General features: G+C 34.6%; 1 protein-coding gene across 8 annotated transcripts in view; it reads right to left on the bottom strand.

Moving 5' to 3' along the window:
- The window catches only part of NRK (Nik related kinase), a 128,874-nt gene that overhangs the window by 22,405 nt on the left and 80,422 nt on the right, over positions 1–26,047 (bottom strand). For 5 of the 8 annotated variants that reach the window (XM_021079907.1, XM_021079900.1, XM_021079901.1 and 2 more), the window contains exons 11-21: positions 24,906–25,081; positions 23,250–23,313; positions 21,677–22,844; positions 19,401–19,508; positions 16,037–16,104; positions 14,142–14,236; positions 11,056–11,153; positions 9,558–9,922; positions 7,685–8,021; positions 4,812–4,998; positions 4,091–4,246 (exon numbers count right to left, since the gene is read on the bottom strand). In XM_021079907.1, the coding sequence (XP_020935566.1) occupies positions 4,091–4,246; positions 4,812–4,998; positions 7,685–8,021; positions 9,558–9,922; positions 11,056–11,153; positions 14,142–14,236; positions 16,037–16,104; positions 19,401–19,508; positions 21,677–22,844; positions 23,250–23,313; positions 24,906–25,081 (2,822 nt within the window). The remainder of the gene's footprint in view (positions 1–4,090; positions 4,247–4,811; positions 4,999–7,684; positions 8,022–9,557; positions 9,923–11,055; positions 11,154–14,141; positions 14,237–16,036; positions 16,105–19,400; positions 19,509–21,676; positions 22,845–23,249; positions 23,314–24,905; positions 25,082–26,047) is intronic. The other 3 variants (XM_021079902.1, XM_021079906.1, XM_021079904.1) reach the window with 1 other exon arrangement.

Here is a 26,047-nt window from a genome sequence, read left to right as displayed (position 1 = left end):
TGTTCCAAATGAACGAGTAAGACAAAAATTTCAGAGAAAGAACTAAATGAAATGAGATAAGCAATCTACCTGATAAAGGGTTCAAGATGATGGTCATACAGATGTTCACCAAACTTGGCAGAAGAATGGATGAACATACTGAGAATTTCAACAAAGAATTAGAAAATATAAAAAAGAGCCAATCAAAGCTAAAGAACACAGTAACAGAAGTAAAAATTACACTAGAAGGAATTAAAAGTAGATTATATAAAAAATACAAAAGAATTGACCATTGATCTGGAAGACAGGGTGGTGGAAATCACCCAAGGTGAACACAGAAAAGAAAAAAGGGTGTAAAAAAGAGGATAGTTTAAAGAACCTCTGGGACACAGAAATCTATTGCATTTTTATACACTAATAATGAACTCTCAGAAAGATAAATTAAGAAAACAATCCCATTTACCACTGCATCAAAAAGAATAATGCTTAGCAATATATCTAACCAAGGAGGTAAAAGATCTGTACACTGAAAACTATAATACATTAATGAAAGAAACTGAAAACTACATGGACAAATGGAAAGATACACCATACCTGTGGGTTGGAAGAATTAATATTGTTAAAATATCCATTATACCTAAAGCAATTTACACATTAGATACAATCCACACCAAAATATCAATGATATTTTTTCACAGAACTAGAACAAACAATCCTAAAATATGTATGAATAAAAAAAGACCCTGAATAGCCAAAGCAATCTTGAGAAAGAAGAGCAAGGTTGGAGGTATCATGCTCCCTTATTCGAAACTATACTACAACCAATAGTAATCAAAACAATATGGTATTGGCACAAAGCAGATATACAGATCAATGGAACCATATACAGAGCACAGAAATAAGAGCCACACTTCAATGAGCAATTAGTCTCTGACAATGGAAGTGATAATATACCATGGGGAAAAGATATCCTCTTCATAAATGGTGTTGGGAAAACTGAACAACTACATTCAAAAGAATGAACCTGACCACATTCTCACACCATGTGCAAAAAGAAATGAAATATGGATAAACCTGAAACCCTAAAGATTCTAGAAGAACGCAGACTTTTAGAAGAAAGCTCTCTTTGACATTGGTTTTAGCAAATTCTTTTTGGATATGTCTCCTTAGCAAGATAAACAAAAGCAACAATAAACAAATGGGACTACATCAAACTAAAAACTTTTGCACATTAAAGGAATCCATTGATAAAACCAGAGGAAGCATACTGAATGGGAGAAGATATTTGTAAATAATATATCCAATAGTGGGTTAATATCTAAAATATATAAAGAACACATACAACTCAATATCAAAAAACCAAATAGTCTGATTTTAAAATGGGCAAAGGTAGGAGTTCCTGTTGTGGCTCAGTGGGTTAAGAATTTGATATAGTGTCTGTGAGGATGAGGGTTCAATCCCTGGCCTCACTCAGTTGGTTAAGGATTGGCATTGATGCAAGCTGAGGCATAGGTTACAGACGTGGCTCAGATCTGCCATTGCTGTGGTTGTGGTGTAGGCCAGCAGCTGCAGCTCTGATTTAACTCCTAGCCCAGGGACTTCCATATGCCACAGCGTGGCCCTAAAAAGAAAAAAAAATGGGTAGAGGAACTTTTTTTTCCAAAGAAGGCATAGAGATGGCCAGTAGGCACATGAAAAGTTGCTCAACATCACTAGTTACTAGAGAAATGAAAATAAAAACAATGAGGTATCACCTCATACTGGTCACAATGGTTATCATCAAAAAGATAAGATATTACAAGTATTCGTGAAGTTGTGGAGAAAATGGAACCTTGGTGCACTGATGGTAGGACTGTAAACTGGTGCATCTGTAGTGGAAATCAGTATGAAAGTTCTTCAAAAAATTAAATATAAAACTAATCAAGGACTTGCAGAATAGACTTGTGGTTGCCAAGGAGCAGGGGGAGGGAGTGGGATGGTTGGGAGCTTGGGGTTAATAGATACAAACTATTGCCTTTGGAATGGATTAGCGATGATATTCTGCTGTGTAGCACTGGGAACTATGTCTAGTCACTTATGATGGAGCATGATAATGTGTGAAAATAGAATGTGTACGTGTATGCGTAACTGGGTCACCATGCTGTACAGTAGAAAACAATTGTATTAAAAAAAACAAATATTCGTTGAGTGCATGTCTGACTATAAAAAAAAACACTATCACATGATCTAGTAGCTTCAATTCTGAATATTTATTTACCTAAAGAAAACTAAAATACTATTTCAAAAAGATATATATGCACTCCATGTTCAGTGCAGCATTTTTACAATTGCCAAGATATGGAAGCAACCTAAGTAGTGACTATCAACAGATGGATGGATAAAAAACACACACACACATAACCGAGCCATGAAAAAGAATGAAATCTTGCCATTTGTGACAACATGGATTGATCTAAAGTTTATAATGCTAAGTGAATTAAGTCAGACAAAGACAAATACTATATGATCTCACTTATAAATGGAATTAAAAAAAATGAAAACATAGATAGATACAAATAACAAAGGAGTGGTTACCAGAAAGGAGGGTGGAGTTTGGATGAAATAGATGAAGGGGATTCAAAGGTAATTCCAATGATGAAATAAGTCAAGGGCTATTATATATAGCATAAAGAATATGGTGAATAATAATAATTTGGGGATAGTTATTTGAGTTATCATAGTGATCATTTCATAATGTATTTAACTGTCAAATCACTGCTGCAAACCTGAAACGAACTTAATATTGTACACTAACGATGTTATGGGGGGTGGGTGGGGAGTGGGATAGACAGGGACTTTGGGGTTGGTGGATGCAAATCATAACATTTAGGAAGGATTGGCAGTGAGGTCCTATTGTGCAGCACAGGGAACTGTGTGTGATTGGGCCACTTTGCTGTACAACAGAACTTGATGAAACATTGTAAATCAACTATATTTTAATTTAAAAAATACACTTCAAACCACTGCAGGAGTTCCCCTCCCCCCATTGCCTGAGTCACAGGAGAAAACTAAGAAAAATAATATACAAGAATACTTCAGTGTCTCCAGTCTACTTGGACAATACCTGTTCTCCAAGGGTATGAGGAGAAAAGACAAGTGTCTCTTCCTTCATTTCCCCACTCCATCCTTTACCTAATTAATGCTTAGTGGTAGATTTAGGAACTGCATCTTCCCATAGGGGAATCAGACAGAGAAGGGGAAGTACAATACATTTTGACAATAATCTTCTACTTTTCAAAATATAAAACCACAAGTTATAAAAATGAATTACTAGAGATGAAGTTCATTTCTGGCTAGTTGCCTGACTGAAATGATAATGAAGTAAACTTTGCTTTCTTGTTAGCTGACACATTATATGAGCAGAACTTTGAGGATGGCATGTTTTTTCCCTAAGTTGTTTAATTCACTTAACTATAATGTTTGCTACACTGCTCTATTTTTAATTTAAAATTCTATCTCCCATTCAATCACACATTAAGCAAAGTCTATGAAATTGTAGGTTGGAGGTTGGCATTTGCTTTGGACTTTTCCCTTCCTTGCATTCATTTATTCTGTTTCATTTATGATTCAGACTGGCTTGAGGTAAAATATTGTCTCAGCATTACCAATGTGGCTATAATTTTTCTGGAACAAAGGATTGAAAAAGTCTACCAAGGTTAAGATATTATAGAGGGAACTTTCTCTACAGATCCACAAGATATTTTAAAAATAAGAATCTGAAGAATTTTTTGTAATGCCTCATTAAGTATCATATGCTGCACACTACCACAAATTAAAAATACTAAGCTTGAATTTTCAAATAATCATAATCTAGTCCAACTTTATATTTTAGCCAAGTTAATTCAGATTACAAATAAAAGCAGAATAAAAAAAGGGAGGGAGCAATTCAAACATCAAACTGCACTGAGTTAAAACACACAAATAAGCAAGTTGACTACTGTGTGTGTGTGTGTGTATACTTGGAAATTATTTGTCAATAGCAAACACGTGTTTTACATCTACGATTTTTTCACAAGTTTTCTATAAAAATATATTCCTTAAAATCAACTCAGTTTTAAGAAACATAACTCACCCCACAAAGAACCACAGCAGATCTCAGAAGTGAATTCCTTTTCATACATGTGGATTAGTGGCTTTTTACATTCAGGAGAGACATATAGTGGGTTAACGTTGACTTCAGATGGTCGCTTAGGTGATTTCTCAGGTACTTCCACAAATCCAGCATATACTGTGAAGAGAAGATATTGAGAGAACTTACTAGAATATATACCATATGCATTTGAGTGTTTCCACAAATGAGACACAGCCTACAAAAATTCCTTTTCCTTTATTGCCTTTTATATTTTATTGGCATTATCACTTCTACAACTCCTAAACCATCAGATAACACAAACCAAGATGGTCCAATACATTCCTGAATATGAATGTATTTTGGGTTACTGTGATCAGGTTGCAAATAAAATCCAGATAAGAGCCCCAGTTTCTCAACTGTAGTTCAAATTTAGGTATCATAATGATTTAGTGAAGAGTAGATTAAAATATATATATATATATATACATACATACATATATATATATATATATATACACACATACACACACACATATACATGCATCTTCCCACAGGGATATATATATATATATATATATATATATATATATATATATATACACATCTGAATTTATGTCAACTGAAATCAGAGTGATTTGATTATTTCTGATAATGGACCAATGATCAAACACTAATATGTGAACAGACTGCAGCAGTTGGAGATTATATTAAATATACTTACAGATGGCACCAGCAAAGTCAGCATTTGCAGCCCTTTCAGAACCGTTGGAAGGAGATGAATGGGTGGCAGAAAAACCCGATTCTGCTGATACTTCTGATATGTCCACACTGTTATTCTCATCATCAGGTGCTATGGGTGCAGCGCCTGAGGCAACGGCATTTGAGGCCTCTCTTCTAAGACCAGACCCCTAAAAGATGATGGAAAATTGACTTTATTAGGAAATTAGCAATGTGAGAAATAAAATATGCCTAGGGGTCTTTTGAAAAAGAGAATGCAAAATTTGTAACATCTATAATTCCTTGTCCTTATAAAATCATTTACCAGAAGAACTCAACAATGTTATCAGCAAAGAAAGAATTAACCTGTGTTGAGACAACTGATGTCAGAATAAAAATTCAAGGAACATGAAATATTTCATTGATAATTTCGGGACCTAAAATTTGTGAACTTTTTATTGTGCATCATATACCTTGCTAGGCATCTTATTTAGACATTGTTGTGAATTCTTACAACAACCCAAAAAGTAAGTATGATCATCTGTATTTTACTTACAAGGAAACTAAAGCTTAGTGAGGTCAAATAATTTATTCCAGGTCAAAGACATAAGTAGGGGGATCAGAGTTTGAAGCCAAAGTTTATTTGATTCCAAAGCTTAATTCAGCTATGCTATGCCAAACAGTTACACTGAAAAAATAAAAAGCACCATTGTGGTGGATTCAATTTCATTTTATCAAATGACAAAGCTAATGATGAAAAATCAACCAATGCAAATTCAAGAGTGTGAACAAGCTTAGGTGAAAATCAAGCCAGCTTTCAGAGAACTTACAGAGAAGAAACTCAAGGATAAAAGTCACAATATGTGACAATTTATGTGGGATGCCATATACCGTGGACAAATATACCAACTGTTTTTGGTAAGCCTGTTTGTTGATAAGCATTTCTTTGTGTCTAAACAGTGATTTTTGGCATTAATACAGTTAAAGACTTGTTTTTATGACCTTTCCTGCCACAAAAGTGTTATATGACAATATGTACTTTTAAAAGTGGAAGGAAGAGCCATTCATTCTGTAAATGTTAAAGACATTTCTTGAGAACTGGAGATACCCAGAGTGCTATGAAAACTGTGCTGGGACATCCTGTTTTAATGCTTTAACTAAGATAAGTAGTTATGTAGGTAAATATGCAGGTAGGATGGATGGATAGATGGATGGATGGATGAAAGGAAAGATAGAAAGACAGACAAAATAGATACATAGATGATAGATAGATAGGTAGATAGATAGATAGATGATAGATAGACAGACAGACAGGAAGACATCCACTGTTTTCACATTGAAACCATCTAGTGAGTTTCCCACTGACACTGGTTTCACATTGGAAACCATCTAGGGAGTTTCTTCCTTCCTTGTTTTCTTCATTTTCTTCCTTTACTGATTTCTCCTATAATTATTATGTGCCTACCATAGACCAAGCCCTCGGTTGGACCCTGGGATGGTGAGTGGGTAAAGAAAAGTAATCAAAGATGGATTAAACATAGTTCCTGCCTCTTGAGAGTTCACAATCTATTGTGACAGAAGATTAAGTAAACAAATAAATAAATTATAATGTCATAAGTACTAAAATAAAATGATGGCAAAATGCTTATAAGCACAGATGAAGGGGTGTATAATTCTGCAGTGGGAAGTCAAAGATGATATATGAGTTGCATCATGAAGGATGGCTAGCTCAAAAACAGAGATGAGGTGAGGGGGAACCCTTATAGACAGAGGAAACGGCTTGCACAAGGTCACCAGTTCATGAAAGATCATGGCATCTTCTAAGCTGTTTGTATGATAGGACAATAGGCTGGGAAAGTAAATTGGCATGATGTTTCCTCTGTCTGGAATCTCCCTTGTGTTTTCCGATATCCAGATACTCCCCATTCATCGAGAATTATTTCAAATAGCTACATGCTCCAGAAAATCTTCTCTGTGGTAGTTCCTATAGATCTAGCATCTATGAAGCTACTTGAGTATTTTTAAACTATCCATAAAGTCAGTAAATGTTTTTCAATGACAAAATCATTGTCTAAACACAATACACTAATTCTGTTAAAATTGCTTGTGTTAAGAGTTCCTCAAAAAGTTAAACTAGAATCTAAAAATTCCTTCCACTCCTAGATATATATATAGCTCGAAGAACTGGAAACAGGGACTTCAACAACAAATACTTTTACACCAATAGTCACTGCAGCAAAAGGTGAAAATGATCCAGATGTTTATCAGTAGATGAATAGATAAACAAAATGTGATATATTCATACTAGAATATTATTCAGCCTTTTTAAGGAAGGAAATTCTGATACATGCTACAACATGGATGAACCTTGAAAATATTATGGTAAGTGATGTACCCAGATAGAAAGTAGAATAGAGGTAATTGGGGATTAGGGGGAGGGGTAATGGAAACTTATTTGTTGGAGATGATATAAAAATTTCCAGAAATGAGCAGTAGTATTTGTTGCACAACACTACGAATGTACTTAATTCCACTGAATTGTACACTTAAAGACAATTAAAATGTAAAATGTTATGTATATTTTATCACAATAAAAACTCCCAGGAAAAAAAAATGTATGTGTTAAGAGATACTATCCTAAGCATAGGATATGAGTCATTAAGGTAAACAAAGAAGACACTGTTGTCCCTGGAAATAAATAGAAACCATCCAAATTAGAGGAAATAAAGATCTATCTACAGATATAATTTTTAAAAATGTTTAAGTCTTTAGAATAGAAATTTAAAACACATTTGGAATGGCTGGAAATACGACATCAAATAAAGAAACACATTCACAAGGAGAGAAATTCATTCTCCTTTTCAAATGGTACATTACCTCTGGCTGATGTTCAAATTCCTGGGATGCTGGTCTCTCTAATACTGGATCATCTGTCTCTGAGGAATTTTCTTGTCCATTGAGTTCAAGGGCTTTACTCTCTTCATTGGTTCCACTAATTCCATCATTTCCATTACCCTCCTTGCCTCTTCTTCCACTACCTATACTGGCTCTGTGTCCTTCATAGTCTCCAATGTCTGCACTGTCTCCACTGGCTGCACTTTCTCTGTGGATTCTACTAGCTCCTTGGCTTCCATAGTTGTTGAAAGTTCCTTCTCTTCTATAACTTCCATATTTGCCATCTTGCTTGCAGCTACCACCTCTGCCATAGCCTGGCCTGATGACAAGATCCAATTAATGATAGAAAGCCACCCAACAAAAACATATTTGAAAGTCAACAAATGAAACAATTTGGATGCCTTATACATCTGTACCATATCCAGGACTGTTTTTGCTCTATTTGAGTGTACTGTCATGATATAGATATGAAATATGCCCCTATGTCCAGTAAATCTGTTGTTTTCTTCAGCAAATCTTAAATATCACATTAACATCATAGCCACTGTTAATTACTTGCTGCATTTGGATGGCAGATGCATCCTTTATTAGGAACATGTGTTAGGTTAGTAGCAATAATATGTTTTTTCTTAAATAATAGACTACTTCATGCATTAACAACTTCATAGCCACATGAATTATCAAGCCCATATTTTTGGCTCAACCACAACATATTTGAATAATTCTTGTAACAGATCTAATTTATGTTAAACATGTGCCTTGATTTTCTAACATGTACACTGTCTGCTTTGCAACAGATTCCCATTGATTATTCTACTACTACCAGCAGGAAGTTCAGTAATATAGATCTCATTTAAGATAGCTGCTGAGGATGTTTGCTAAGAACACAAAGCCTAGCAAAATGTCTGATGATCTTTTGCATAAGAGATGACATACATATATACCTATGATAATTCTAAAAGCAAATAAATTTGAGAACAAAATTCCTGGTAATTTTTTTAGGTGGCAAAAAAAGAAAAAAAATGTTGAATGATCTGTAGTCTGTTATGTCATGTATACCCCCAGTAATACTTGAAAATTAATAAAACAAAATGTGGATTTCAATATTGTAATGCAAATGATCTTCCCAGTGTTAAGTATTTTTCTAAAAATATAAAAACATATAGTATTAATGAATCATTCTTGAGAGCAGTTTATATACAAACTATAGCATATATAATTAAAAATACACTGGCTGTTTATAGAGTGGGAGCAAGTAATTATATATACAACAAACAACTGGTGGTCTGCCAAAAACACAACTTCACTAAATATTATCACTTGGGGCAGCTACTCTATAAGAAGATAAAGTTGAGTGTGCACTAAATTTACTTATAGCAGTTTTCAGAATCCCAAGAATAATGGTGTTAGTAAATTGCAGCCTTAAACTATCAAGTGAGTGTCAAATTTGCAATTCATTTTTCTCAACAAATTTAGAAATTTTGTTCACAAACATCAAGGCTTCAATGGACAGTTGTTAAGTAGCACACTAGTTAGTCTGTCACCCCATTTCTCATTTTCATTGTGGTTTGACAGGGTATGATGATTCAGTAACACTAAATTTAACAGAAACATCCAGATGATTCCAGTTATAAAGAACCTAGTAAACTTAATAAAATATAGTATTGCGAGAAGTGCAAAATTAAGTGTTTTGCATTAAAATAATTTAAAATCTATTATTGAAAATCTATCATTTACCAATATGCAAGTGCAATTCATTCACGTTCTTGGTAATAAATTTTGAAAGTACATCAAAGATGCAAATAGTGCTGAAATTTTAAAACATGGACAGTGCAAGTAATCTAGAAAAACTAACCTTGGCCAGCTAGGAGCATCATCAGGATTATTGCCTTTGTCATCAATGACATCATCATTGTTTTCAACATCATGGTCTTCACCAACACTATGAGCCTGATCAACCTGATTGTCCAAGTCATCGCTGCCATTGTCACGGTCGTAGGTATCTTCATAAGCATCATTAGAATCGTCATCATCATCATCAGTATCAGCACCAGCATCATAGAGTTCAACATAATCACCATCCTCTTCAGGTGGCTGAATGACAGGTTCGGGAGTTAACCAATCATTCCGGAAGATTTCAGAGAGTGCATTATAGCCTACCCATTCATTTGTCAAGTAAACGGGGGGTGATATTTTTCCTACTTTAAATCCATCTGGAACCTGTGTGCACAAGAAAGGTTAATGTAGTCTCCAGTAGCCTTTCATTTTCTTCTAAATTGGAAAGCTTCCAAGCTGACAATATTTTAAAATATATTTTCAGTTGAAATGAAGATGTTCACTCATAAGATAGAGTCAACATTTTTGTGAGGATGAGATGCCGAAACCCAAACCTCAGGCTGTGATCATTAATGGCCTTTCTGGATCACACAGGGCAAGTTTTACTGACTTCGTTTTTTATTAGCCCTACTTATCTGATAAGAAGTAGACATTTAGTTTGGTGCTGGAGAAGAGAACAGATAATTTGATGCTCTTTAGAATACAGTCACTTTTTTCTTTTGTTCTCTGATATTAGGATTAACACATAGCTCTTAAAATTGATACATTAATTTCCCAGCTCTAGTTTTATTCAACATAGGTTGTCTTAAAGTAATGCAAACTCTTCTAAGTAGTAAATTAATATGAATCCACCTTTACATATGATATGTGTCATATAAGCAAGCTTTGGGCAATCTGAAAGGGGTATATGTAGTAGGGTAGAGGTAATTACAAAAGTAAATGAATGATCTGAAAGCATACTGCAAAAATAATTGGAAGGACTTTTTCTTTACGAAATTAGAAGGTATTTTTCACTAAATGTTTTATCTTTGTGCATTGCCTCACCATCCAAGAAATGATATTAGACAAAAATTGAGCATCTAGGAGCCCTGGTGCCTAGTGGTTAGGGACTTGGCATTGTTATTGCCATGACTCAGGTTACTGCTGTGACTCAAGTTTAATCCCTGGCCTAGGAACTTTCACATGTTGTAGGAAAAAAATTGAGCATCTACTCCTTAATTTGAGGTTAGCTTCTATAAACAGCTTTTTATCATTCCTCTCTTGAATATGTTATGACACAAGAATGTGAAAATTAAATATTTTATGATCAACTAAATGTTTTTCCATTTCAAATTTAATTTCTAGATTTCATATTCTACATACTGACATAGCAACAGAAACCTGTATTTAAAAGATTAATAAAAAACTAAACACTTTAACCTGTCTTTCAAGTGAAGATGAAAATATGTCAGTCAAAAATAAATCAAAAATTAAATAGAACAGATGTCATTATGTTAGGAGTTAAGATGGAAACCTACATGGACGTCAATCAGCAACTTCTGATCAATAGTAGAATAAGGTGGTGATGACTGGGATCTCCTCCTGGTCACGGGACTCTGTTCCTCAGAAGAAGATTCTGTGGAATGCCAAAAAAATAAAAACAAACATTAGTAACAGTGCTGATCACAGCCATCGACTTCATTTTTACAGTACATCAGTTCAATCCTTTGGTATTTTTCTTTTAGCCTCTACATTCAGGGGATATCACCTGACAAATTCTTACGGGGCCAAGATCTCATGTTCTGTTTTCGGAGGTAGTGACAGGCTCAAGGTTTACTCTTTTAGACTTACATGGCTCTTTTGTTTTTAATATTAAGTGTACACTTACTAAATATTTCTATTTGTGTAAAAAGGCACACAGTAAGATGTTTATACAGATAGCCCCATTTCTTTTAAAAAAAAAAAAAGTATCAAGAATAAGAAGGGCTGAGTGGTACCTCTGGTCTCCCATTCTAACCAGTAGTAAAAGAGTCCAACAGTGTTATTAGAATATGATAGATTAGATAAAACTTTCGAGAGGAGAGTTGGGTCTATAATCTTAATCCCCCAATTTCCAGGTGTTACCCCCAATATATTCTCAGGTGCTTCTGTACAGTTGAGAAGTAAACAACTGAAGAGTGACAAATCTTTGTCCTTTTTATAAAGCTGAGAAACTTTCTGTAGCAGCACTCTGCAATAGACCTTTCTGCAGTCATAGAAATGTTCCGTATCTGCCTTGTCCAATACAGTAGCCACTAGCCACACTTGGCTATTGAACACTTGAAATACGGCCAGTGTATCTGAGGGGAGGAATTTAAATTTTTCTTTCATTTTCATTTTAGTTTTAATTTTAATAGCCATATTTGCTAGTTATATCACAATGCAAAGCTCAATTCTATAGTGTAAACACTTTCACTTAACATGCAAATTTTTCTGGATTGGCAGTCTGGATTTTTGATATTAAGATTTGGTATAGTAAATAACATCTATAGCTAAAATAGAGTGGGAATATTTAGGCTCAAAGATCAGTAGACCTGGGTGAGTGTACTTAGAAAAAAGTCACTAAGGGGACTCTCAAGTCCTTGTTTATTATGTTTGTGTTCTTGGATTTTAAAGATAAATAGTACTATCCCTCTTTTATTTGCTGCCTTGATATATATAGCCAAAGTACTGACACTACAACTTCAAAAAGCATGTATTTGAAAACACTGACATCTTTTGAGAATATTATACTGGAACATATCTTACAATTTGTATCTGCATCTCTGACAACTATTATATTTCATAGTTTATTATCTTTCTGTAGTAAACTATTTTCTCTAAGTCTTATGGTGTGTTATTAGGCTAAGTAAGAAGTTTGGGCGAATGTTTGAAATTCTGAGGCAAATTTGTAGTAAGATGTTCTGATTTCCTGCCTCATGAAGTATGCAATCTCATGGAAACTTCAAATCATCTATGTAGCACACACAATAAAATCATAGAGTTTTAGGAGTTTCCACTGTGGTTCAGTGGGTTAAGATTCTGACAGAAGCAGCTCAGTTTGCTGCAGAGGCTTGGGTTTGATCCCAGCCCAGCTTTAGTGTGCTAAAGGATCCAGTGTTGCTGCAGCTGTGGTGTAATCACAGTTGTGGCTTAGATTCAATCTCTGGCCTGGGAACTTTGATATGCTGCAGATGTGGCTGTTAAAAAAATAATGATAGAATTTTAGAGCTGAAAAGAACTTTAGCTATTATTTACACAGATATTCTCCCCTTCTCCCTCCCACCACTATTCATAACTTCTTTGGGGCCTAGTCCAGAATTTCCTTATTTCAAAATATGCAATATGAATAAACCTTCCCATCAGGGCTCAGTGGAAGCAAATCTGACTAGCATCCACGAAGATGCAGGTTCCATCCCTGGTCTTAGTGGGTTAAGGATCCGGCATGGTGTAGGTTGCAGACGTGGTTCAGATCTGGCGTTACAGTGGCTGTGGTGTAGGTGGCAGCTGTAGCTCCAACTCAACCCCTAGCCTGGGACCCTCCATATGCCATGGGTACAGCCCTAAAAAAAAAAAGACAAAAAAAAATCTTACATTTTTAGTTGTTTGTTCAATTGTTAGCAAAATTAGCCCTAGTCAAACCAGGAAGGATTCTGGGAAAAAAATTCCTAAAGTTTCTCTTCACACTGGTTTATATTATTTCTTACAAGATAAAATTTCTGCATGAGGGACATTATTACTTAAAAAATTATTCCATTACCTGAGTCTCCTATGAAGAATAGGATTTTAAAATTCAGATCTTTTAATATTTGATTTTCATACAGTATACCTATATGTCCATTTAATTATTAACATTTTAATAAAATCTATACGCTGTATTTTTAGAGATGACTTGGGGACATTTTTCCCTTGCTTAATGTACTTGAATTGTTTAAAAGTAGATAATGCCAGATTTTATGACCCAAGCCATAACTTTTGATTTGTTTATTCTGATATTTCACAAATCTATAATTCATTTAAACTCTCTCAAAAGCACATTATAATAAAAATACTTATTTGAAATTCATATCAGTTTGTGAAGTTATTTTTTATGGTTTTATTAATTTTTCATTTTGAATAAAAACATCAAATTTTAGCATATAGAGATATTTATGAGATGCTGTACATATCTTACATTGGGGAGGTGAAATAAAAAACTGATAAATAAAACAAATGCCCACACTACTCCATCTAAAATTTCAATATTCTAAAGACTGTCTATAAATTTTATCCTGTTGGAGAGGCCTCTCTCAAGTTCCTTTCCTACATTTTTCACACATGGTATAGAAACTAAAGTTGATACCACCACCACCCCCCATGCTTCCCTAGACATGTTTAGCTACTATCCAACTGAAAAAAGAAACTTCAGAAAAATTACTTTCCATTTCTCAAAGGTCATCACTGATCACCCAAATTGCAAAATCCAAAGGCCACCTGGTCTTAACCTTACTTGGCTTCACTGACACTACTGATTCATCCCTTCTTGAAATTCCTTCTTGACTTTTGCAATATAAACTATTAAACATTAACTCTGTTTTGACTGTTTAAACTTTATGCCTTGAATCACCTGATGCTGCTGGGCAATTTTGAGGATTTTGCGAACTCCTTTGTCTGATGTCAATGGGCTTCTGAGCTTGTTCCAAAAGAGACCGCTGAGGAACACTAATGAAAAGACAGAAAAGCATGTGCCATGTCCTAACATTCATAAAGGGAATGTACAACTCAACATCAAGACCAATCAAAGTTTTAAGTATATGGGTATATATCAAACTGAAAAGAAGTAGAGCTTAAGTAATATTTTCCAATTTCCCCAAGCCTGCTATTTTATCTAGAACAGAGAAACAATTTCCAAAATATAAAAAATTGTCTCCATATATGTTTCTATCACATATAATAATTTTTCTAAAAATTCCTATAAACTTTCTTTAAGCTAACATTCAGACATTATTATTACCTGGGTAACACAGCAATAAACATAAATTTATAGTGCATGTGAGGATTTTAACATAAAAACCTAAGTTATTGTTAAATATTTCACTATTCTCATCCTGATTTCAAATGCTTGGAATTTGCGGGATTTTTTTAATGTCCTGTTCCTGATTTAGATAGATGGATGAATAGATAGATAGGACACTTTTGTTTTTACTATTCAAATTCAGAGAATATTTAGAAAATTTCTTTGGAACAGTTATTTTATAGTTAGTTTGGAATTTCTATATAGGAAAGACTTTGGTTATGGATTTAGGCCTACAACAGACAAGAGTCTTTTCTATGACCCCAATTTCAGGAAAGACTCAAGTTTCAGTTAATTTTATAAATGTAACGATATTTAAAGTAAATATATTTGCTACTTATAAATTTAAAAAAATCATTTTATAACAACCAACTCCAGTTTAACAGCAACATTGATTTTATATACCCTGCATTTAATAGTTTAATAGTTATATTGATTTTATATCATACTCTGTGATACCAAAAACAGATACGTAAAACTAAACTGATTTTCCTCCTTTGTTGTCAGAAGGATCATGACAACTCATTCACTGAATGCATAGTAAGAGAACATTCCTAATCTTGCTTTACAATTTTTCAATATTTCTGCATACCAGTTAAATATAAGGACATGAATGCATAGGGGTTTTAAAAAATAATGAGACAGGAATAAACATACTACATACCATCAATTCTATGCCATCTGGCCATACTTTTCAGAATCTTGAATACAGTAAGTACTCAATAGGTATTTACTGAATGTTTGAGTGAATGGATATAAGCTAAGTTCTCTCCATTATGAGTTTGACTTGTAGGAGATATGATTTTCAAGGAGCACAAACATTAAAATTTAGCTTTAAAATATAACACATTGCATACAACATCTAAAATACGAAACATGATCTTTGAAAATCACTGAAGATCATCAATACTACAGAGTTAAAAATATAGTCACAGGTATAAAATATTGATATAATTTTGAGTTTTAGATTTGATTTTCCCTATAGGTCATTTCAGGTTTATCCATTCTGTAACATTAGCTCCTGAGATTACTGAGTTTTTTGTTAGTATTTTATCATGTAGTACATGACATTCGTGATGTACTACATGAGGATACATATAATTGAAGTGTATACGATACCCATGAAATTCCATATCTTTTTTGTAAATTATTAATTGAAAGGTGTCAAAGAATTCACTGTTGTTTCTTTTTATTAAATTGTGAATCTTACTAGTCATCAAACTAAATAATATCGAGATTGTACTAAGAGCAAATGTGAAGGATCTAGTTAGTGGATTGTTGCAATTTTAAGGTTTTAAATATGAGCCAATGGTATCATTGGTGACTATATTTTCACGAATATTTTAGTTTTGAATTTACACAGAAGTTAGTGTCAAATAAATAGGCTTTAATTTTCCATGTGATAGTAAATAATGAGTAATTTGAATATAGAAATCAGAGTTACATACATTGAAGAGAACTTGACATGATGTACACGATCCTGGTTGTAAGGCACAGAAGCAGATATCTCTTGGACCTTAGAAACACAACACAATACTTTGGTAGAACTCTCAATCGTAAATTTTTTGAGTTATTAATTCATGAGAAAATGTCATTCTTCACATAGAGATATCTTTTAAAAATCCAGCTTATAAAACCTTATTTTCATAAATAGGCTATATTTTCAGGCTGTACACCTGAAACTAATACAACATTGTAATTCAACTATAGTAAACATTTTTAAAAAAGAATTGCTCAATCATAATTTTTAAATATATTCCTGAATTTTAGTATAGTAACAGATTCTGGATATCATATAATGAAACATCTTGATTTTATTATTGAGGAATCTATAGCTCAGAGATGGAAAATAACTTTTCAAATAATTTTACTTAAAGTCAAAGAATATCTTTAATCGGAATGTAGTTCTCCCACATGCTACTTTAATGTTCTCTTTATCCTTTCATATTAATTTTTATATCAAGTTCAAATTTATAAGGCAGAATTGAAACTCAAACTTCTCATTTGCTCACACTTTTAAGCTAATACTAGATGTTTAAAAACTGTAACACACATATACACATCCTAAAATCTCTCAGGAGTCCAAAGTGTTCCATCTTTAAGAAAGCATGTTTTTTTCACTTTACAACTTGACCTTACTGTCATAATCAGTGTCATAATCACTTTAAATCTTAAATAAATTTGAATTTTATTAATTATTCATTTATCTAATACAGCAAAAGACTTGAGAAAGATCACATATAATGAGCCAACCTCTATCAGCAGTGCAGTTTACTCGCTGCTAACATTAGTAGATAGGGCTGTGCAGCATTGCCTTGCCTCATTTAATTTTATATCTCTAGGTTTCTACTCAAAATAGTTTTTAGCTACTCCCCAAAATAGGACATTCTGACATTCAACAAAGGCAGTCACAAGGGTTCTTTAGAAGGGAAAATTCAACATGTCACAATAAAAAATAAATTTAGCATTTTCATGCTGATAAAAATCACTCTGAACTTTCCAGAAACTATACTAACCTTACTATGCTTTTTTCTTTTTTTATGTAGTGACTTATCAAAGTTGTCTTTATACTCCAACAGAAAGATTAGAAATGAAAAATATTGTCAATAATTCACATGTTTTGCTAATGAATGTTTTCAAATACAACCAGATGTTTGGCAGTATGCAAGATAAGCATCTGACTGACTTTTTCCACTTTTCAATCTGATAACTGGCATCATATTGACCCAGTCTAGGCCTCTTGGTTCATGAAGCTGATTTCAGTAAACTGAAGGCCAAAATTACTCAGAAAGGATAAAGGCCAAAAATAAGAAAGGCTAATGCCCAATATGAATTTACTGTATTTGGTCTGAAAAATAGGGAGAAGAAAATGATTAGTAAGAATTGCATATACTAAGGAAAATGACGTGTTCTAAACCAATCAGACATAGTTCATTATATTTTTAGCTTAAGGTATCTTACTTAAAGTAATAATTATTATCTGGAAGTAAAATTAGTCATCATTTATTAAGGCAGAGAGGGATATATTGTCTTATAATTAAATAATACAATTCAGCATATGTTTCTTCTGCCAGTGATTAGTATTTATAAAGAAATACTCTGTTATTCACTTCAGAGGACTGTTAATATCACAAAGAACATATTTAAAAAGGATGACTGTCCATGAAATACATCAAAAAAGACTACCATGAAGCATCTTGAAGGAAGAAATAGAGTGATCGGGGTGGGGGGGCTTTGTCCTGATTGAGAACAGTAATGAGATTTCTGACTCACTAAAAGAAAGGCAAGAATTTCTAAGTTCTTTACCCATTCACCTAGCTGCTCTTAGTGACCAAGAAATTTTTAGATGACTGGCTATAAGGAAATGCTGTCTATAATGACACTCTCTTGTCTACATACGAATTGAAACTGCCACGTGGTCCTCATCAATACCATGTGCTAATAGCTAATAAACTCATGAGAACAACAATCAACTTAGACAATAGGAATGACTCGATTATTCCCATAAATGTAAGAAAATAAATTATAGATTAAATGACTCAGACCCTGTCATAAACTACATCTCAGAACATAGACAATCAAGGGAAAAGGTATGTGTGACTGTGTTACAAGCTGAACTACCAAATTTTTCATGGGAAATACTTTTACTTAAAAGAATGACTGGCAAGATAAACTGCAATTATTCAACTTGGGTATCTGGCAGGCATTTTATTTAAAAATCAAAGAAGTAAGCCTGTCAACTCAAGGAAAAAACAACTGATGTTATTTGTTAGCAATGATAAAACTGAGCTTTCAAGTGAAAATTAAAATTTGAAACACATCTCTCACTGTGCACTTGACAGCTTATCAATACTCAGTAATTTTTATGATGAAGTTGATATTAAGAAATGCTGTTTTTTGGTGCTGTATAATAAAATGTGTAAATATTTGGAAAAAATACATAAACAATTAACCAATATTTTCCAACTAACCAATGGATAAAAATACAAAATTATGTATGACCAAAATATATATTGATAGTACACAACAGACTTACAGATTTTAATATTACTTAATATACAAAATTTTACTGATATGGTTTTCTCTTCTCTAGTTGTGGTGCATTATCAAAGAATATCCACAATTATCTGAAAAATCTTTGAAAATTCTCCTTTTCCAACCACCTATATGAGAGAAGCCAGCTTTACTCATATACTTCAACCTAAACAACATAAGGGGATTCCCGTCGCGGTGCAGTGGAAACAAATCCGACTAGGAACCATGAGGTTGTGGGTTCAATCCCTGGCCTCACTCAGTGGGTTAAGGATCTGGCATTGCTGTGAGCTGTGGTGTAGGTTACAGATGTGGCTCAGATCTGGCGTTGCTGTGGCTCTGGTGTAGGCTGGCAGCTACAGCTCCTATTAGAATCCTAGCCTGGGAATCTCCATATGCCGTGGGTGTGGCCCTCAAAAAGACAAAAAGACAAAAAATAAAATAAAATAAACAAACAATAGATGGCAAAAGATTGAACGCAGAAGCAGATATGAGAATCCAGCTGTTTTCCATTAAGCAAGATGGAAAACAGTTATTTTTCATTAAAATTTTTTTCTTATATTAATAGCTAATCATTGTGTTACTTTTTAAATGAAGTAATAAATACTTTAATTTTTTAGTTTTAATTTCTAATACATTATACATTGAATGATGATACAATCCAAGTAAACAAAATTCTGGGGGGTCTTCAGTGTTTAAGAATATAAAGAAATCCTGAGACCAAAAGTTTAAGTTCTAGGCACTTAGTAGTGTCACAGAAACTCATACGGAAAAACTTACTTCGTTTTCTTTAGGATTTGGAATGTATGGTTGCAATGGTTCTATTTGAACTTCAGCCTGAATTGAATGAAATACTTCATCATTATCTGATGATTCATCTTCTTTGTCCTTTGAAACAAAAAGGAAAATAAATATTTTACTTGTTAAAATATAAATAATAGGAGCAATTCCCATTATCTTAATGTTCAATAAAAAATAATTTTCAAATATTCAAATCAATCTAAGCTGGTAGTTTCTAATAATTTTGGTTCTGGATCCCATTCAGAGTCTGATGAATGCTAGAGATTCTCTGTAGGAAATTGCATATGGACAGACACACGTCTCTGCATGTGTTTTCGGGGGATCGCTGACCACATGCAACTCATCTAAGACCCAGGTTAAAAAATCTCTGGTCTAAAGCTTAGCTCATAACCCCAAACTGTCACATTTAGTAAGCAGTTATAACTAGAAAGTTTGTTCCTCCTGTGCAGTGGAAGGTTTGCAATGCAGCAGTGCAAATATTTCTCCTTAACTGAATCCTGGGAGTTAAGGAAAGTTTCAGTTTTCCCATTTAATCCAATCAATATTATTTCTTCAACTCAAAGAGAATAATGGAAATGTGTTTTCTTTCCTTCTAGTGAGTTGAAGCACTCACATATGTCTTTAAACTCTGATACATTTTCAGGTCTGATACTTGGACTATAACATCAATAATTTTCTTTATTTTTTCTTTAAGAGCTACACATAAAGATAGGAATGTCTGCACAAAATCCTAAGGTCATGGGATTGGTAACTATTATTCATTGACTTTTTCTTCTATTTTAGAATGGCTTCTCACATATATATTTAAAACACTGAATGACAATAGGTATGTGCCATGCTACTAATATTATGTCTTACAGGGATGCATAATAGTCTTTTTCAAAAATGCAAAACTCATCAGATCCAATTATTACTAGGGCAAATTGAGAATAGTCACTAGCATTTTAGATGCCCTAAGGTCAAGCAAATATCAGCTTTCTAGACTCATGCCACCCCTTCTCTATCTGGTTTCTTTTGGCTCTTATCTGTCAGATTTTTTGGGGACCAGACATTCATTTCCCCTTTGGGGCCTTTATTCTCTTTTTGCTTTTAACTTTTGTCATGTTAAACATGTAAGGGAGTCAGTATTTGCTCATTTAACTCAATGGACACAAATCAAAAGGCTTCCTTATTCAGACACATTCAGACAAGGTTCATTTACTATTAGATAGGTGGATGCTGATACCAGGGTTTAATTTAGGACACTCAGGATGAGTCCTTTTATGTAAATGGATGCTGTGAAATATTAGAAAACAACTACTCTACCGGTCTTTTTGACCTCTTTAATTTGCTTATGAAGACACAAACCCTTCAGTATCAGATTAGATTTGCCAGCTTGCATCTATCTATCAATTCCAGCCAAATTATATCCACTTATATTAGAGAATTTTGAAAGAATAAAGTTTTATTGACTAAAGCATTTTTCTATAATAGATTAACATAATTACCCCACATTTCAAAAGAGTGCAAGGTATGAATCTTTAACTTGTGTGATGTTCTATGCAGGCACTTCATTGATTAGTTATGTAAAATGGGTGGAAAATTAGTGAGACAAGTAGTACTTATGGAAACTATATAGAAAATGATCTTCCTGGATTTCCCATTGTGGCATAGTAGGTTAAGAACCTGACTGCAGCAGCTTGGGTCACTGCAGAGGCATGGGTTTGATCCCTGGCCCTGTGCAATGTCTTAAAGGATTCAGTCCCTGGCCCGTGAACTTCCATGTACAGCGGGTGCACTACAAAAACTAATGCAATTCTCTTAAATAGTACAATTCAGCATTCTATGGGAAAAAAAGAGCAAAATAAACTAACTTAGAGGCTAGAGGAACAAAACTATATTTGTTTTTAATGAGTTATATTTGAAACTTTGATTCATGAAAATAATTTTTAAAAATCCAAAATAGTAACTTTAAATGTGCATAATCATGTCCCTTTTTTGGCTAAGGGAATAATAGGTAGAAAATAAACAAATAATTAAAGCTATATCTCTACAATGATATTAAGCAATTACCTGGATCACTTAAGCAAAATTTTTTCTTTCTTAAAGTTACAATTACCTGGAAATTTCAGGATAATTTATTTGAAGAACAAATTATTTAATCTTGGGACACAATGAATGTTTACTTCATTTGGTTTTATAGAAGGAACACATGAGTATGAACTAGCATATTTTGTCTGCATATTTGATTTAGTAAAAATATCAGAAACTCTTACATTTGCAACTTGTCTCAAGTCTTCCTCATGCGGACTAAAGATATCCTCCCATCTGCGCTGGCGCCTTTGCCTGTGGGCTTCTAAATCTGAGAGCTCAAACTCTTCGGGTCTCCGTGACAACTTTGCCCGGAACCTCTTTGGTGATAGTCTTTTTGCCAATGCTTGCCTTAGACTGGAAACTTTTGATTTTTTCTTCCGTGCTTGTTCTGGTTGAGAGTAAAACATGTCTGATGACAGGTTTTCCATCAGGGTTTGCAGTGGACCAAGTGGCTTTGAGTTATGTGAGTTTGGTGCTTGAAGTAAGTCTCTCGATAGTCCCTCTATCAGTGCTTGAACTGAGCCAACTGCCTGTGTGGGCTCTAGTGCCCAGGCCTGTGCCTGAAGTGACCCTTCAGTTTGCCCCTCTACCGGAATGAGCACCTGAGTATCCAAATGTAGTGGCAACAGCACGTGGTGATTCTGTGACAGTAAGGGCAGGAACACCTGGGCATGTACTCGTAATGACTCTGGCTCCTCTGCCTCAGTCTCTGCCTGTGTAGGCTCAGCAGCCTGTTCCTGCACCTCTGGCTGTTCAGGTATCCCGTTCTGCTCCAGCTGCTGTTCAGGTACCTGGTTCTGCCTTTGCTGTTGTTCAGGGACCCGGCCCTGCCTCTGCTGCTGCTCAGGTACCTGATCATGCCCACGAAATTCCTCTGGTACCTGGTCCAGATCCTGTGGCCCTTCTGATGCCTGGGGCTGGGTCTGAGCCTGCTGCTCTCTGGGTATCTGGGCCAGTACTTGTAGAGGCCTAGGGGCCTTAACCTGAGCCTGTAGTGGCATCAGCATCCAGGCTGTCCTCCGAGGTCGTGGAGGTGCCTTCATCTGCATTTGCAGGGGCCTAGATGCCTTAGCCTTAACCTGAGCCTGTAGTGGCATGAACACCCGAGCTGCCCCCTGTAGTCTCTGATGTGCCTGGGCTTGCCCCTGTAGAGGCCTAGGTGCACTGTCCTGAGCCTGTAGTGGCATGAACACCCTGGCTGCTCCCTGCAGGTGCTGAAGTGCCTTAACCTGTGGCTCTTCTCGATCAGGTAACCACCTTGGCTGAGAAGGTTCTCCATGCAGGACTCTAAGTGGTCTGCATCTACTACTGGTAGGCAGTCTCAGAAGCTCATGAGTGCAGGAAGGTCCCCTGGAAATAAACAAATGAATGATTGCCATACAATTGGAATTGTCAGTAGAGTGAATTCATTCAGGAGAAATGCTTTTATTTTAAAAGATAAATATGTTCTGCACAAAGATATTTTCAGTGAATCCTGAATCATATCTATAATGTCTGAAATTGTCTTTGTATTACTAACATGGTCAGTATTAATGGTATGATAACCTACTCAATGATTCTACTGCTGAAATTAAGGCTTCTTTGAGTAGTAATAATTTTCTTTAACATTTCCACTCAAATATCTCTTGAAAATAGAGATTTATTTTTATTTTATCAGAAAGGATTAAGGTTTTTCTGAGTCAAATGCAAGAGTATAGAATCAACTGTCTTACATAAATTGGTAACATCAAATTATATATGTAATGTCTAATGTACCTGAATCTTCTCATGGTGTACTGCTCCTTAATTGCTTCTTCTCTTTCAAAGATCAGAGGTATTCCTTTTTATGAAATAGAAAAAATAAAGCATAACAATTAGTAGAGATTAATATATCTACCTTATTCAATTTGTACCCTTTACTGCTCAGGATGCCAAGTGAATTTACAAGGATAAGAGGACTATAACCCTTAACATTATACCTGGTTGTTGATGTAGACAATATCCTTATTCCTAGGCCCACTTTTGCAGCATGGTGCAGCTATTCCATACAGACTAATTTCTCTTGGCTTAGGAAAGACAATTTAGCAGTCTGATTGCTGCAATTCTAAAGAGAAAAGTTTGAGAAAGGCAAAAAGATAAAGGGCCAAGACAAACTCTAAATGGTTGGTGAGCATGGCTTATAGGTATATGCTCTGGTGTAAGGACTTTATGGCTGGAGCCCACATCTATCTTTAGTTCTTTCAGTGAGGATCTTTGAAAATGAGGATCGAGATCTTTGGTCCTTTCAAAGAGAAGGTAAAGATCTAAATTCTGGGTTTTACACTTAACATATTGAAAATGTTTGGCTTCTTTCCTATTGGCTGTGCCATACTGAAATATAGAAGCTTACAAAACAAAAGAGTTTTCTTTTCAATTTCTTATATTAAAGAGTTTTGGACAACTACATTTACTTCTTCCATGTAATCTCTATATGTGACTTTTCCTGAAGGTTACATTCTGGAAATCTTGCAATTCTGGAAATTACTGAATTCTCAAATAGATTGGGGGGGGGAATCTTCTTGTACACATTTGAGATTGGCTGGCTTCTGTGATGCTGGTCCAATACATTCTCCACCATGGTTAAATAAATTAATTCCCTCTGCCTCTCACTTCAAAATAAGATATGTATAGTTATGCAGATGGAAGGGATTCTGTTGCAATCAATCCTGCAGTGAATCTTAAAATGCTTGCTATCTTTTTCAGGTTCTCTCTTTTACTCCATTACTACTCAATCCTGCCTATGGTACTCCCAATCAAATGCAGCATGTGGCATAAAACCTATAAAATTAGAACTTCCTAAGTAGTTTCCTCTGGATTTGATGAACATCCATCCTACCATTTTTGGCATTAATATCTAGAAGCTTACTTTTATTTGTATAAATTTGTTCCTTTAATTGCATCTTAAAGATGGAGACTAACACATAAAATCAACTTTGTATGGTACCCAGATATTACATTAAAATTAGCAGTCAATAAATGGTAATTACAAATTCATTTATCTCATTGGAGTTAATTACCATATTAGTCAAAAAAGAATAATAGAATATATATTTTGCTATCTTTTGTTTATTTCTTCAGTTAGGAGTTTTCTTAAAATAAAATTGGCACATCATGAAATTCTTCTTGAGGCTTTCAAAGGTTTTTGTAAATATGAACACCTGCCATTTGTAACTGGTAACAATTTATAATCTTATGTACACAGATGATCAGGCAAGAGAGAATGAATTAAATGCACATGGCATATTAGTGGAAAATCTAAATATGAAAGGCCTCAGAATTTCCCTTTCACCTTAATTCTTAAACAAATACTATTTTTCCTGAAAAAATAAATTAATAAATTTTGCTCTCATTTGAATATTCATTCCAGTAAAAATGAAGATGCACATGCTCTACCTTTTTTCTGTCTCTTTTTAATGATTCCGGTAAGATGCTTCTTTAATGACTCAACAACATGTCCTTCATTTTTTATATTCCGAACAAATGGGTGATGAAGCATGTTTGCAGAAGTAGGACGAAATAGGAAATTCTTTATCATGCATTTTTCCATGAAATTGTGGAACTTGCGGGACCTAAAAGAAATCAATCAAAGTCATTCTCAGGCCTGCCAAACTTCCTCCCACCTCTACTCACATGCCACTCTGAAGGTGGTATTTTTGGAGAGAGTTGTCACTAGCTATTATAGTCTTTGCAGTTGCCAAATATCCTGCAGTTTGGCAACATATATTACACAGAAATGTCATTCAAACCTCAGAAGAGGCCAGAGTCAATGGCATTTTCTACTCAAATAATAGGGGAAACTTCAATGAGTTTGGAAGTATGTAAAAAGTAAAAAGTCAAGTGGTGGAATGGCAATTAAGTGGTTGATGTGATTTCTGTAGGCCATAAAACCAGACTGGTCATCCCACAGTAGTCATACTTTGAAGTCGGAGTATTTCAGTTGACTATGTGCATTTTGAGTTATAAAGGTGTCAATGTAATGATCCAGGAAAAGGTGTTAATAGCACCAGCACTAACTGATCTTTTAAAATGGTCCATGCAAACAGATGTGATCAGAAAAGCTGGATCTGTGGGAAGAGTTAAATTTAATCACAAGGAAGAATGTCAGCAATCAAATCATAGTAACCACTTCTATCAGAACAAGCCATAAACACTAAGAATAAGCAAGAGTTTCAGGTGCTAGATCAAAAAGCTTCATCAGGAAAGAGAAGTTCCCATCGTGGCTCAGTGGAAACGAATCTGACTAGGAACCATGAGGTTGTGGGTTTGATCCCTGGCCTTGCTCAGTGGGTTAAGAATCCTGTGTTGCCGTGAGCTGTGGTGCAGGTCACAGACTCGGCTTGGATCTGACCTTGCTGGGGCTGTGGTGTAGGCCAGCAGCAACAGCTCCGATTAGATCCTAACATGGGAATATCCACATGCTGCTGGTGTGGCCCTCAGAAAAAGACAAAAGACAATAAATAAATAAATAAATAAATAAGAAAGATTTCCCCGTTTAGTAGGGAACACGTCATCTTCTCTAGGTCTGTGGATGTTTA

Source organism: Sus scrofa, chromosome X (genome assembly GCF_000003025.6).
Source record: "Sus scrofa isolate TJ Tabasco breed Duroc chromosome X, Sscrofa11.1, whole genome shotgun sequence".
Taxonomy (NCBI): Eukaryota; Metazoa; Chordata; class Mammalia; order Artiodactyla; family Suidae; genus Sus; species Sus scrofa.
This window is presented reverse-complemented; position numbering and strand designations above follow the sequence as displayed.